General features: G+C 39.3%; 1 protein-coding gene across 1 annotated transcript in view; it reads left to right on the top strand.

Moving 5' to 3' along the window:
* The window catches only part of cables2b (Cdk5 and Abl enzyme substrate 2b), a 37690-nt gene extending 29812 nt beyond the window's left edge, over window positions 1–7878 (top strand). Inside the window, exons 7-9 of the mRNA XM_063041225.1 lie at window positions 1179–1285; window positions 3336–3540; window positions 5619–7878. Of these exons, the coding sequence (XP_062897295.1) occupies window positions 1179–1285; window positions 3336–3540; window positions 5619–5759 (453 nt within the window). The 3' untranslated portion in view covers window positions 5760–7878. The remainder of the gene's footprint in view (window positions 1–1178; window positions 1286–3335; window positions 3541–5618) is intronic.
* Window positions 7879–13669: the final 5791 nt, after the last annotated feature.

Below are 13669 nucleotides of genomic sequence, written 5' to 3'. Positions count from 1 at the left end.
TCTTGAATTCTGTAGTAAGTTTGATGAAAATAGGACTAGATTAATTTACAAATGATAGATATAGAGATTTCCTATTCTTAAAGCTATTGTTACCCTACTATATCTGGTAGCTGCATTGCACAAAGGGTGTAGCATCAAAAGAGAGAATGCAGAGGCAATCTTGCAGGGGTTTATAAAATTTAGAGACATAGATAGTCTTTTTATTTGGTACCATGGGAATCTCGATTCAGAGAGCACAAGTTTAAGCTGAACGGGAAAATTTAAAGAGAAATATGCTGACCAGTATTCACATCTAAGCTAGCCCATTAGCCCGTGTTTTGCCCATGTTCCACCTTTCTTATTTATGTACCTATCAAAGTACCTTTTTTGAAAAATGTTGTTGATGTATTGCCTTAACTATTTCCCTTGGCAACTCATTCCATATACTGACCACTCTGAGTGGAAATAGTTGCTCCTCAAGTTCCTGTTAAATCTCTCCCCTCTCACCTTAAACCTATGCCCTCTAGTCACAAATAAGAAGATCTGCAGATGCTTGAAATCTGAGCAACACACAAAATGCTGGAGGAATTCAGCAGGCTAGGCAGCATCTATGGAAGAAAGCACAGTCGACATTTTGGGCCGAAACCCTTCAGTAGGACTGGAGAAAAAAAGCTGAGGTGTAGATTTGAAAGGTGGGTGGGGGGAGGGGAGAGAGAAACACCAGGCAATAGGTGAAACTTGGAGGGGAAGGGATGAAACAAAAAGCTAGGAAGTTGATTGGGGAAGGAGACAAAAGGCCATGGAAGAATGAAAAGGGGGTTGAGGTGAAGGAGCACCAGAGGGAGGCAATGGGCGGGCATGGAGATGACATGAGAGGGGGGAAATGGGATGGAAAATGGTGCTACCCAAACAGAATATAAGGTGTTGATCCCCCAACGTGACAGTGGAGAAGGCCATGGATGGACATATCAGAATGGGGAGTGGAATTGGGTGGTCACTGGGAGATCCCCTTTGTTCTGGCAGACAGAGAGTAGATACTCGGCAAAGCGTTCTCCCAAACTCTGTCGGGTCTCACTGATATACAGCAGGCCACACCGGGAGCATCAAACATAGTATATTCTGTGTACTTAATGTTCAACATTAGGGAGTGATTGAAGCTGATAACTTTTTCACAAATGAATTATTTTGCTTTTTGATAGACAACAGTGATCGAATATGTAAAGCCATCTGACTTGAAAAAGGATATGAATGAAACATTCAAGGAAAAATTTCCTCACATCAAGCTGACACTTAGTAAGATAAGAAGGTAACTAAGCTAATAACTGATGTTCAGTATAGAAATATTATTCTTGGTATTGTCCATGAGAAACAATGCCTTTAAATGCATTTTCACTGAAGAATTAATCTTGTTTTCTTTTTATCATTTTAAGCTTATACTTTCTAGATTTGCTTCTGTTCCTAAAAGAATTAGGATTTTAGAACCTAGAACATAGCATAGTACAGCCCCTTCTGTGAACAATTTTGTGTCAACTTTTAACCTACTCTATGATCAATCAAACCCTTCCCTCCTACATAGCCCTCAATTTCTCTATCATCCATGTGCCTATGTAAGAGTTACTTATATGTCCCTAATGTATCTGCCTCTACCACCACCTTTGGCAGTGCGTTCATTCAGTGCATTCACCACTCTCTGCAGGGGAAAAATCTTGCCTCTGACATTACCCCACATCTATACTTTCCTCTAATTACCTTGAAATTATGCCTCCCTTATGTTAACCATTGCCCTGGGAAAAAGTCTCTGGCTGTCCACTCAAACTATGCCTCTTATCTTGTACACCTCTTATCATTTTCTTGGGTATTTCCCTTGGTACTATTTTATTGTAAAACAGACAAGCTGTTAACATCTCGGCAATTTTTTTCCAATCTATAGCTACACTGAAAAAGCAAAATAGTTGGAATTTCAAAGTTGAGTTTATTGTCATATGCACAAGTGCATGTATGCACAGGTGCAATGAAAACCATGAATTATACACTACTTTTGCAAGAAAATAGAATTAGAACTTTGAAAATAATCAAGTCTATTTTAGTTCAAAGTGTAAGAGTGCTCATAGCATTGCTAAACTGTGGTGATCAGGGTTTTGCCAGTTAGTTCAAAAACAAAATGGTTGAATGGAAGTAGCTGTTCTTGAACCTGGTAGTGTGAGACTTCCCAGTTCTGTATCTCCTGCCTAATGGTAGATGCAAGAAGATGGCATGGCCCAGGGATGGTGGGGTCTTGATGGATGTTGCCTTCTTGAGGCAGCACCACGTGTTCTCTGTCTGTTAGTGGGAGCATATTTTGGTCAAATAGCTGTCACAGAATGTTTAGACTTTGTATTTTGTTGTAACATGAACAAAGTCACTGGAAAGATGTAGCTGGTAGATATGAAGTAGTCTTTTATTCAAGAAAATGAGACACAGCAGCCATCATATTGAGAACCTTTCGGTAGACGAGCCTGCTCGACCTAATATTACATGCCATTTTATGTGCTAAAGATCAAAGGACAATTCTATATTTACAATGTATCTACAATGTTTGTTTGAATTACATACAACTTTCACGTCTCACTTGCACCCACACTACAGACACCCAAGTGACTTAAATTAGCATTGTCTGCTCTTGCTATTAACTATGGTTCATGGCTCTTAGGAACCAATTGTCCACAGCTGCATTTTAATTTTAATCCACAGTCCATATTCATATCTAAAGATTAGTTGCTGAAGCTAATGTTTTGCTATATGCCTAAGTCCAGAATATGCTCTAGTACATATAAAAAAAATACTTCATTGCCGTAAAATACTTTGTGATAGTGGCCATAAAAGGTGCTATCAATATACAGTTTTTTTTAAATTTTGCTTGTTTAAGTTTGGGATAAATTTCCAAAGTTTTGTTCAATTTGTGAACAATGTTCTTCTAAATTGTACATTACTGGTTGTTCATATCAGTCTATTGCTATTTAAATATGTTGATGCACCTGATTGCCATTGATCCAGAATGTGTAATTCAGGATCTTCACTACATGTAGTTACATTTTGTGGAGGAAGATGTGTTATTACTATAAAGTTATTTTCAATAGAAGCTTGCACATACATTGTGATCTAAACATAGATTCATTGTGAAATCAGTAAATTAACAATTTCCCGTAACAGTAGCATAATCAAGCTGGAATGACAGTAAGCAAATGTAATAAAGTAATGTCCTGCAGTGCTTGGGAAGGAACAAAGGGGGAAAAAAACTGACATTGATGTATTAGTTTTAACCATTAACTTAAAATTGCTAGTGATTTCATCATGCTATTTTGGTGCTTTCTTGTTAGTCTGAAACGGGAAATGCGGAGCCTGGCAGAAGAATGTAATTTGGAACCTTGCACTGTGGCTTTAGCGTTCGTTTATTTTGAGAAGCTTGTACTTCAAGGCAAAGTCAATAAACAGAACAGAAAGCTTTGCTCAGGTGCCTGCTTACTACTAGCGGCCAAAATCAGCAGTGACCTCAAGAAACACGAGGTTAAACACCTGATTGATGTAAGTAAAATCAAGCTGACAATTTTCTTGGATTGCCGTGAAATCAATTTTTAAGACTAGTCAGAATTATATGGGAGGGAAAATACTTCAGGATATCAAAAGCTCAATTTTAACATTGGGTGCATAAGTAGTATAAAGCAATTAGTTTACAGTTTTGTATCATTAATGGTGCGATAACTTCTAAACGACAGTTGGACAGGTGCATGGTATGGAAGCAAAGGTATAGAAGCTTATGGGCAAATACCTTGGATGAAGCATCTTGGTCTGCATGGACCAGTTGGGCCAAATGATCTGTTTCCATGATGTATACTCGACTCCATAAGTAATTGTCTATCCTATGCATGAGACTGCACTGTGAGTGTTATGTGCAGTTTTGGTAAGGGTGCAGAAACGATTCACAAAGATGTTACCATGACTGGAAGGATTATGTTACAAGGAGAGGCTGAAAAGGTTTGGACTTTTTACCTTGGACCGTAGTGCCTTGGGTGACCTTTTTTTTTAGAGTTATGTAAAAATCATGAAATAAAGGTAAATTGTCTCCTTTTTCAAGAATAGGATAGTCTAAATCTAAAGGGCATAGGATTAAGGTAAGAGGGAGAAGTTTGAAACAAGACCTTGGGTGGGGTGTTGGGAGCAGCATTTTCTTTTAGCACAGAGAGTGATGTGTATATGGAATGAGCTGCCAGAAGAAGCAGTAGAAGTGTGTACACTTACAATGTTTAGAAGAGATTTGAATAGATAAATGGATAGAAAGGTTTAGAGCAGGAGTTCCCAACGGACCCCTCGTTTAATGGTAGGGGTCTGTGGCATAAAGATTGGAACCCCTGGTTTAGAAGGATATGGGCCAAACACAGACAAATGGGACTATTTGAGTGGACAACTTGGTCAGCATGACTAAAGGGCCTGTTTCTGTGCTGCATAAATCTAACTTATTGACAACTACCCCACAAAATGATCACTATCAACAGAAACTATTATGATTATCATTACCATTGATGTGATATTAATGTAAATCTCAGTTCCTGAAGGTTGTTATAGCTGGGGATGGTAGTGGGGATAAATTCCCACTACCTATTAAATGGTTCCAATGGCGTGCGTCTCAAATAGCCTCTGACAACCAAGTCCAGCTCCTGGCCTTCACGTGTAGCTTAGCTACCAAGTCAGAACTGACAGGAGGAAGGGGGAAAGCCAGGTTAATTGGTGCCTTAAAACCAATCACTTCACGCAGATGAGGCTTGTCAGCCATGGTTGGTAGCTCATCTAGGAGAAGGAGAGCTCTGATCTAAAACCTCTGCTGCCTTGCAGCATACCCACTCATGCAAAGACCTCAGAAGTAAACCCCAAGGAAAAATCTGGAGCTGATGTCCCTAACACAGTCCTACGTTGAGCTTAGCACTGACTGAAAACATCTGTGACGCTGCTGGTGCCAAACTGTATTGGTCTATGCCGTTTCTTCGGATTTATCAGCCACATGGGGGGGGGGGGCACTTGCTCTGCAGGCAACAGTTTGCTCTCCATATCATAATGCCCCAGCTTACCTATCACATAGACAGCAAGATGTGCCATCCATAGTTAACCATGACCAATGGAAGGCCTCAAAGTAAATCTCAGAAATATGGTTCACAACCATCCTCCTAGTCAATAGCTATAAGTTGTTCTGACAAATTGTACACATTGTGGTTGACATTACCATGTTCCTCATTTTTAAACAGATAAATAATCCAATTAAATTTTGTCCAAATTTAAAATTATTCAACCTTCAATAAAAGACATGAAATTTAGATCGTACTATAGTGCATCAATATAATAAATATCTATTGTCCTTGCTGAAAGCCTTGTAATGATGGAACTAATAGTTTAGTGATAGTACTTTTATCTGTACCACTCAAATATTTCTGATCAGAGTTTCCTGATTCAGTTCAAATATAATAATGCCATGTATAAATCCACTAATGCATGAGCCTCATCTCTGCAGTATCAATTGCTCAGTCTATTTTTGAGGAGAACTTGTAGTTGAGATGTATATTGCATATTCCATTTTTATAATACTTACAAATGTTATTGTTATTTGTCCACAGAAACTGGAAGAGCGATTACGATTGAACTCAAAGGAGCTAGTTGCCTTTGAGTTCACAACTCTTGTGGCTTTAGAGTTTGGCCTTTACCTTCCTGAGAAAAAAGTGTTACCTCACTACAGGCGCCTTGTCCACCAATCCTAGCTGCAATTACATTCCTACTGAAGATGGGAGAAGCAAGAAGTTCTTCCTCAAAATGCTGCACTAGTTGAATTGTCTTTATTTTCCTTTATTAGCACAAACACCATAGCAAAGAAACTACTATTTTACTAGTTGGCAACATGTGCTGGTGATTCAACCAACTTCTTGAAGTTGATTTCTGCCAGTTTTTCTGTTAAAGCACCTTTATTGATATTCGGGTGGAACTTGGTATACATGTGTGTAATGGCCAGTTGTGTCAAATTATGAAGGATAGTAATAATTACCACCAAAAAAATTCAATAATAGGCAACAGCACTTTTTTACATGGTGACTAGTTGTTGCTGTGATTGTCCGTTCCAAACTATTTGTTCTTCCAGGCATTATGCTACTGTGGTTCGAGCGACTACTGTTATTTGCACAGAAGCCACCACTCTATGTTAGAGATTCAAAAGAAGCACATTTATAGTGCTATGCAGTTAATATTTGAACCATATATTTTTGAATATTTTGTGTTTCAGACTTGTCGTAGTATAGTGTTTAGTCTTCAGTAAAAATGTGTTCCTTTTCATAATCCTGTTTATAAAATGTAAACTGTCTATGATAATCATCCCTTTTAGATCTCCTTTCATGGAATTTCTTAATCTTGCCAATAGGTGTAATTAATGGATGCACTTAGAGTCTTCTTACAGATTGTAGTCTGCTAGAAAATTATACTGGAGACCAGCTTTCAGTTTTCTCCTTTTAGCTGATTACTGGTCAAGTCAAATATTTAATATTTAAATATTAACTGTGTTGTCCTTAAAGTTTATTTAGCTTCTACATTTTGGTGACTTACCTTTGACTTGTGAGAGTATAATATTTTTGTAATTTAAAAAGTCAAATGCTGGAAAGACTGAGCAGCTCAGGCAGCATCTGTGGAGGAAGGGAGGAAAAGTTTGTTTCAAATTGATGACATTTCAAGTCGCAAGGCGGTCATTGGATTGCAAAGTTGGAAAGTTAATTCTATCTTCCTGGTCTTTCTGGATGCTGCATGACCTGGGGACTATTTCAGCAGTTTATTTTAGATTGCTAACATCTGCAATATTTTGCATTTGTTTTATATTTTATTTAATGATTTCACAGTGTGAAGCCATTTCAGGTATTAATAGAACCAACAGTGAGCAAATTAATGATCATATATGATCAATCAGTCAGCAGCTTATTTAAAAACTGTGAAAAGAGCACAATACTATACTGTTTTGTTCAGTTTTCATTGGTTGTCTATTCATTTCTTTTGTGTCTAGCATGGGAACAGAAGCAGGTTATTTGACCATTTGAGTCTGTTTGGTTGTGCAGCTGAATCAAGACTCCTTTGAATGTCTCTTCATCCTCCCACCCTTTTTTTAAAAAAAATTATTCATCTGTTTCTATCCTAAGAAGTTAAGTTAACCAGATGTCCGTAGCTTGATGTGGAATGTGTTCCAGATTTCTTTTGTCATATACATTTCACTTATAAATGGCCTTGCTCTTAAATCTGACACTGTGTATTGTCATCTCCCTTACCTGCCCTACAAAAATAGATTGTACTTTATTTAATCAGGACTCTTCAACCCAACTCAAAGTATATCCAAATGATTTTTAATGAATCTCCAAAGTACCACCTCGAAGACCAATATACCTTTCTAACTATTTCTTTAACTGAACCGCTTCTCGTTTCATTGTTTTAAGTTATACTTTCTGAAGTATAAAGTGTATGCTTTCAATCTCCACCCTCCTCGAACACCATCTCATAGTATTCTCCCTACTTTTATAACTTTGTTCTAACTTTTGATTAAGATTTGACTATTTTTTATTCATTGTTTGTTGATCTTAACTGAAAATATGGATTATTTTGCTACATGCTTCAATTAGCTGCAAATTGAATTGGTTTATAAAGTAATGTGCTCTTATTTATTGTACAATTTGAAAATGGAATTAGTTATATCTCTAATGGGTTCTCATTTCTTTAGATATTTAAGAAGAATTTGAGTATTTCTATATGAACTATAACCTCTTGTCTCAATGCACAGACTGATTTGGGACTTAAAAGTTTTTATAAAAGTTTATGTATATTTTTTATTCATTTTTATTAGTTGAACTGCAAGATTTCAAGTAAAAAAAATACAATTTTAAATATAATTAAGTCTGCAGTCTGTTTCTTTTCCCAGATGGATACATAGTTGATGCTGTTGTGTAAATTAGATTTTAGTAATCCAAAGTTTGATGTCAGTAATTCTACAAAATTACATGGATATGAACTTAAAAAAGTTCTTTGAAGAAGCAAATTCTTCATCAATATTTCATTCATACTGTACAAGGTCACTCTGGATTTTAGTTGATATCTGTGGATTTTGGGATACCAGAAGTCTGACAAAGGAAGTGAACTTGGAAAGCTAGACACTGTTAACGTGACTGCAGAAGTTCTTTTTGGGGAGGGGAGGCGTGAAATTCCATGATTTACAAAACTCCACAAGTTAAATTTTTGTAATCCTGCTATTGAAACAAATTAACATCCATTTCATAAAACAGTACAAATGTGATATCACCATCATCGAGTAACTGTGCTTTATTAAGTTCGCTGTTTTAGATATTTTAAACAAAGTTGAACCTGCTCTTAATTCAAGTTTATTGTCATTCAACCATACAACGACTAAATGAACATTGTTCCTCTGGGACAGATGTTCAAAACACAGTCAATGCAGTTACAATCCACATACGGTCACAAACTAGTATCAGCATAAGTCCCTGAATGACATGGCCTGAAGATTGACCCGTTGACGTAAAGTGCGAGACATTAGTTTATGCAAGACAGTGTAATATTATTGGCACTATTATAATAAAGAAAGCGTTCCTGTTAAATATATAGAACTGCTGCCAATAAAAAGATGGAAGGTGACCAGTGCAGGATGAGAGTGTCTGAGTGGGGAGGGAGGTGGTAGGGCATTCAGAGAGGGTGTACATATGCTGAGTGCCAGCAGGGTGTTACGAAGTCTTAACAGCCTGGGGGTAGAAGCTGTCACCCAGGCTGATGGTACTGATTATGTACAGTACCCTCCGCCTGATGGCAGGACGTCAGAAAGATTGTGGGAAGGATGCCTATGCAAATTAATCAATGTCAGCTAAATAGAACTTAATTTCTCATTAAATATACATATTTATTTGATCACATTTTCTACGGCTAAATACAAGTCATATTTGTACAGTATAGACACAGGGCCTTCAACCTCCTTTGTACAAGCTGACCTTTTTGCCTATTTGCATTGTCCCATTTGCGCATATTATGTCTGCATCCCTCTGTCTTGCCTGGTTAAGATAGATAAATACTTTATTGATCCCAAAAGAAATTAGTGTCTCAGTAGCATTACAACTCAGAAGAGTTGTAAGAAAGAATATTTAAAAAATGTTGCCTCAAGCAGTCTAACAGGAGGGGGCCATCACTTCCCCAGATACAGATTGACTTATTATAGAACCTAATGGCCATGGGTAAGAATGACATTGTATAGCACTCTTTGGAGCAGCACAGTTGCCTTAGTCTATTACTAAAAGTGCTCCTCTGTTCAGCCAAGGTGGCATGCAGAGGGTGAGAAACATTGTCCAGAATTGCCAGGATATTCCGTAGGGTCCTTTTTCTACCACAGCCTCCAGTGTGTCCAGCTTGACTCTTATAACAGAGCCAGCCTTTCTAATCAGTTTATTGAGCCTGTTGGCATCACCCTTGTTGATACCTATGGCCCCAGCACACCACCGCATAGAAAGTTGTACTGGTGACAACAGACTGGTAGAACATGTGAAGGACAGGCCTGTGTAATCCAAAGGACCTCAGTCTTCTCAGGAAGTTGAGGTGACTCTGGCCCTTGTACACAGCCTCTGTGTTAGTGCTCCACTCAAGTCTGTGAAGCAAGTACTTACAGGTCCTCACCATCAATAGTAAGAGGGAGCAGTGCAGGCTTGGTCTTCCTAAAGTCTATCATCATCTCCTTTGTCTTACTGATGTTGAGCTTAACAAAGTCCTCCACTGGGGCCCTGTGTTCATCCTCCCATCCTCCTGTCCTCCCTTTATAAACCCAACACCATCAGAATGTTTGCAGATGACATGACTCAGTGTTGTATCTAAAGACGAAGGTATACAGGGTAAACAGGAGGGAGCCAATATAAAACAGCTTATAGTCATGTCTGACAGACCGCTCTGAAGCTGCACAAGCTGGTCTGCCAGTCAGGTAGTTCATTATTCAGGATACAATGGAAGGTATAGCATTGAAGGCACTTGAGAAATCAAAAGACATGATCCTCACAGTGCTGTCCTGCTTATCCAAATGGGAGTAGGCTCTGTTCAGCAGGTAGATGACAGTATCATTGATTCTAATGTGCTCCTGGTAGGCAAACTGCAAGGGATCGAGGGCTGGTCAGACCATGCGTTAGTTGATGAGCCAGGACCAGCCTCTCTAGGGCTTCATGATGTGTGAGGTCAGGGCCGCTGGACGGTAGTCATTCAACATTTTCAGTTGGCCCTTCCTGGATTCTGGGACCACACATGATGTTTTCCATGCTGTCGGGACCCTTTCCAGAATGAAAATGCGCTGGAGAACTCCACACAGCTGCTCAGCACACTCCTTCAGGATCTCGGGGTTCACACCATCCAGTCCCAATGCCTTGCCTTGTCTGAGTTTCCCCAGGGCCCTTCTTACCTGCTCAGTAGAGAAAGTGAGTCCATGACAACTGGGGAGTTGGTGGAAGGTGGGGCTGGGGAAGGTGAAGATTGGGACGATAACAGTTGGTGTGGATGGTAGGTGCAGGGCATGGAGGGGATGTAACAAGTGGTAGTCTGTGTTGTTCATCCGTGTGTTGAAATGGAGGGGAGGTGTTGGTACTGAGGGAGCATTGGGTGCCTCAGCACCTGGACTGGTGTGCTGTGGGGGTTGTGAATTGTCAAACCTCTTAAAGAGTTGCCTGTCAAATGTTTCTGAAACAAAATGATTACTTCTGATCCACCACTTGTTTAAAAAAAAACTTCCCTCATCCCCTTTAAATTTCTTTCCTGTCACCTTAAACCTATGCCGCTTATTTTGATTTACCCAAACCATGCGGAAAATTATTCTATCTACTCTATTTCTGTCTCTTATAATTTTGTATCCTTCTATAAAAATCATCCCTTCAGTCTCTTTTGCTCCAGGAAAAACAAGGTCAGTCTATCTGATTTCTCCCTAATACTAAAATCCTGTAATCCAGCCAGCATTGTAAATCTTCTCAGCACTTCCTACAGTACAATGACATCCTTCCTAGAAAGCAATGACCAAAACTACTCCTGATACCTATCTAAACAGTGCTTTGTAAAGTTACTGTATGATGTCCCATCCTTAATATTCTATGCCTCAGTCCATAAAGGCAAGAAATCCATTGTACTGTTACCACTTTTACTTTCTATGTTGCCACTTCAGGACACTGTGGATTTCATCTTAAAGGAACATGCAAAATGCTAGAGGAACTGGGCAGGTCAGGCAGCATCTATGGAAATGAATAGTTAGTTGACAGATTAAGAAGGAGGATAGAGGTTACCCAGTAGGAATATAGGATGTTGTCCCCAGAACCTGAGTGTGGCCTCATCACAGCAGTAGAGGAAGTCGTGTCAGAATGAGAATGGGAATGTGAATTGAAATGGATAGCCCCTGGGAGATCCGGCCTTTTTTCAGTGAACAGACCACCATGTTGGTCTGGCATCCTCCCCCTTCCTTCTCAGTCCGTAGAAGAGACTCTGCCCAAAATGTTGATTGACTATTCATTTCCATAGATCTGCCTGACCTGCTGAGTTCCTCCAGCATTTTGTGTGTTTGTTGCTTTGGATTTCCAGCATCTGCAGACTTTCTCTTGTTTAGTCCTAAAGCTCTCTCTGTTAATGTGCAAAATTTAACAATTACTATACATTACGATAAGAAATATTAAAAAAGTAGTACAAAAGAGAGCAAAACAGTGATGAAGTGTTCACCGACAGAGAAGCTGTTCCTGAGATGTTGAGTGTGTGTCTTCAGGCTCCTGATGGTAGCAACGAGAAGAGGACATGTCCTGAGGTGATGGGGGTCCTGAATGATGGATGCCGCCTTTTGGAGCATCTCCTTTTGAAGGTGTCCTGGATGCTGGGAAGGCTAGAGTCCATGAGTTCACAACTTTCTGCCGTTTTCATCAACATATTTACCTCACTATGAGCTTTGCATATTTTCTGACTGGATCCCCTTTTAGTGCAGTTTTGAAATATTTTTCCTACATATTTATCCTATTATGGTACTAGACACCAAACTTGCTTACATTCCAAACTGCTGCCGCATTCTTTCCTAAGTGGGTCACTTTAATGCTTAGGAGCTGTTTCCAAATCATCAGCAACACACACAAAATACTGAAGGAACTCAGCAAGTCAGGTAGCATTGATGAAGACCAATAAACAGTTGCAAAATTAAGAAGCTGGAGGGGAGGTGGGGGAGCACAAGGTGACAGATGCCAGGTGAGACCAGGTGAGTGGGGGAGGAGATGGAGTAAAAAGCTGGGAGGAGGTGTATGGAAGAGGCAAAGGATTAAAAAAGGATCTAAAAGAGGAACACAGGGCGATCTTGTTTAAATGTAAGCATGTCGTTCCGCCTACTCACGCTCAATGGTTACGTGATGTTATGTCATGCTTAAATTTAGAGAAGATCCATTGTTCAATTTCTGAATCTAGCCAAGACTTTCAAACATTGTGGAGACCATTTCTGAACTAATTTCAAAACCTTCGACTTAATGTTAAAGTACAGATGGTGGCTAATAACGTATTTAACTTTATGATAAGGATTTTTTTCCCTTCTTTCTTTCTTTACCAAACAGCTTTGATTTTGGTAGTGGGTTTAGATTTTTTTTCTGTATAATAAAATTATATTACATTTCAATATTACGATTTACATAGAAACATAGAAACATAGAAAATAGGTGCAGGAGTAGGCCATTTGGCCCTTCGAGCCTGCACCGCCATTCAGTATGATCATGGCTGATCATCCAACTCAGAACCCTGTACCAGCCTTCCCCCCATACCCCCTGATCCCTTTAGCCACAAGGGCCATATCTAACTCCCTCTTAAATATAGCCAATGAACTGGCCTCAAATGTTTCCTGTGGCAGAGAATTCCACAAATTCACCACCCTCTGTGTGAAGAAGTTTTTCCTAATCTCGGTCCTAAAAGGCTTCCCCTTTATCCTCAAACTGTGACCCCTCGTCCTGGACTTCCCCAACATCGGGAACAATCTTCCTGCATCTAGCCTGTCCAATCCCTTTAGGATTTTTTACGTTTCAATCAGATCCCCCCTCAATCTTCTAAATTCCAACGAGTACAAGCCCAGTTCATCCAGTCTTTCTTCATATGACAGTCCTGCCATCCCAGGAATCAATCTAATTTAATTTAAATTACATGAATATAGAGTAATGTGATTGCAAGTGTGATTCTAATATAATGTATTTGGTATTATTTTATCTTTTTTATTTATAATTTATATCTTCTTGTACTCTGTATTCTTATATGTAGAAACTAATAAAAATATTGAAGGAGAAAGAGGGACAGTGGACCATGGAAGAAAGGGAAGGAGGAGGTAACAATAGGGAAGTGATGATCACGTGAGGAGAAGAGAAGGGAGGGATGGAGAGGGTAACCAGATTCGCTCTGTCTGCCAAAAAGGACAGGATCTCCCAGTGGCTATCCATTTCAATTTGAATTCCTATTCCCATTCTGATATATCTGTCCATAGCATCTTCCACTGCCAAGATGAGGCCACACTCAGGTTCGAGGATCAACACCTCATATTCCCTCTGAATAGCCTTCTATCTGAGGACAAGAACATTGATTTCTCTAACTTCTGGTAGTTTCTACCCCCCTCCCCCTTTTT

The sequence above is a fragment of the Mobula hypostoma genome, chromosome 2 (genome assembly GCF_963921235.1).
Source record: "Mobula hypostoma chromosome 2, sMobHyp1.1, whole genome shotgun sequence".
NCBI classification, from domain to species: Eukaryota; Metazoa; Chordata; class Chondrichthyes; order Myliobatiformes; family Myliobatidae; genus Mobula; species Mobula hypostoma.
Note: the sequence above shows the minus strand (reverse complement) of the source record. Positions and strands in the feature narration are given on the sequence as shown.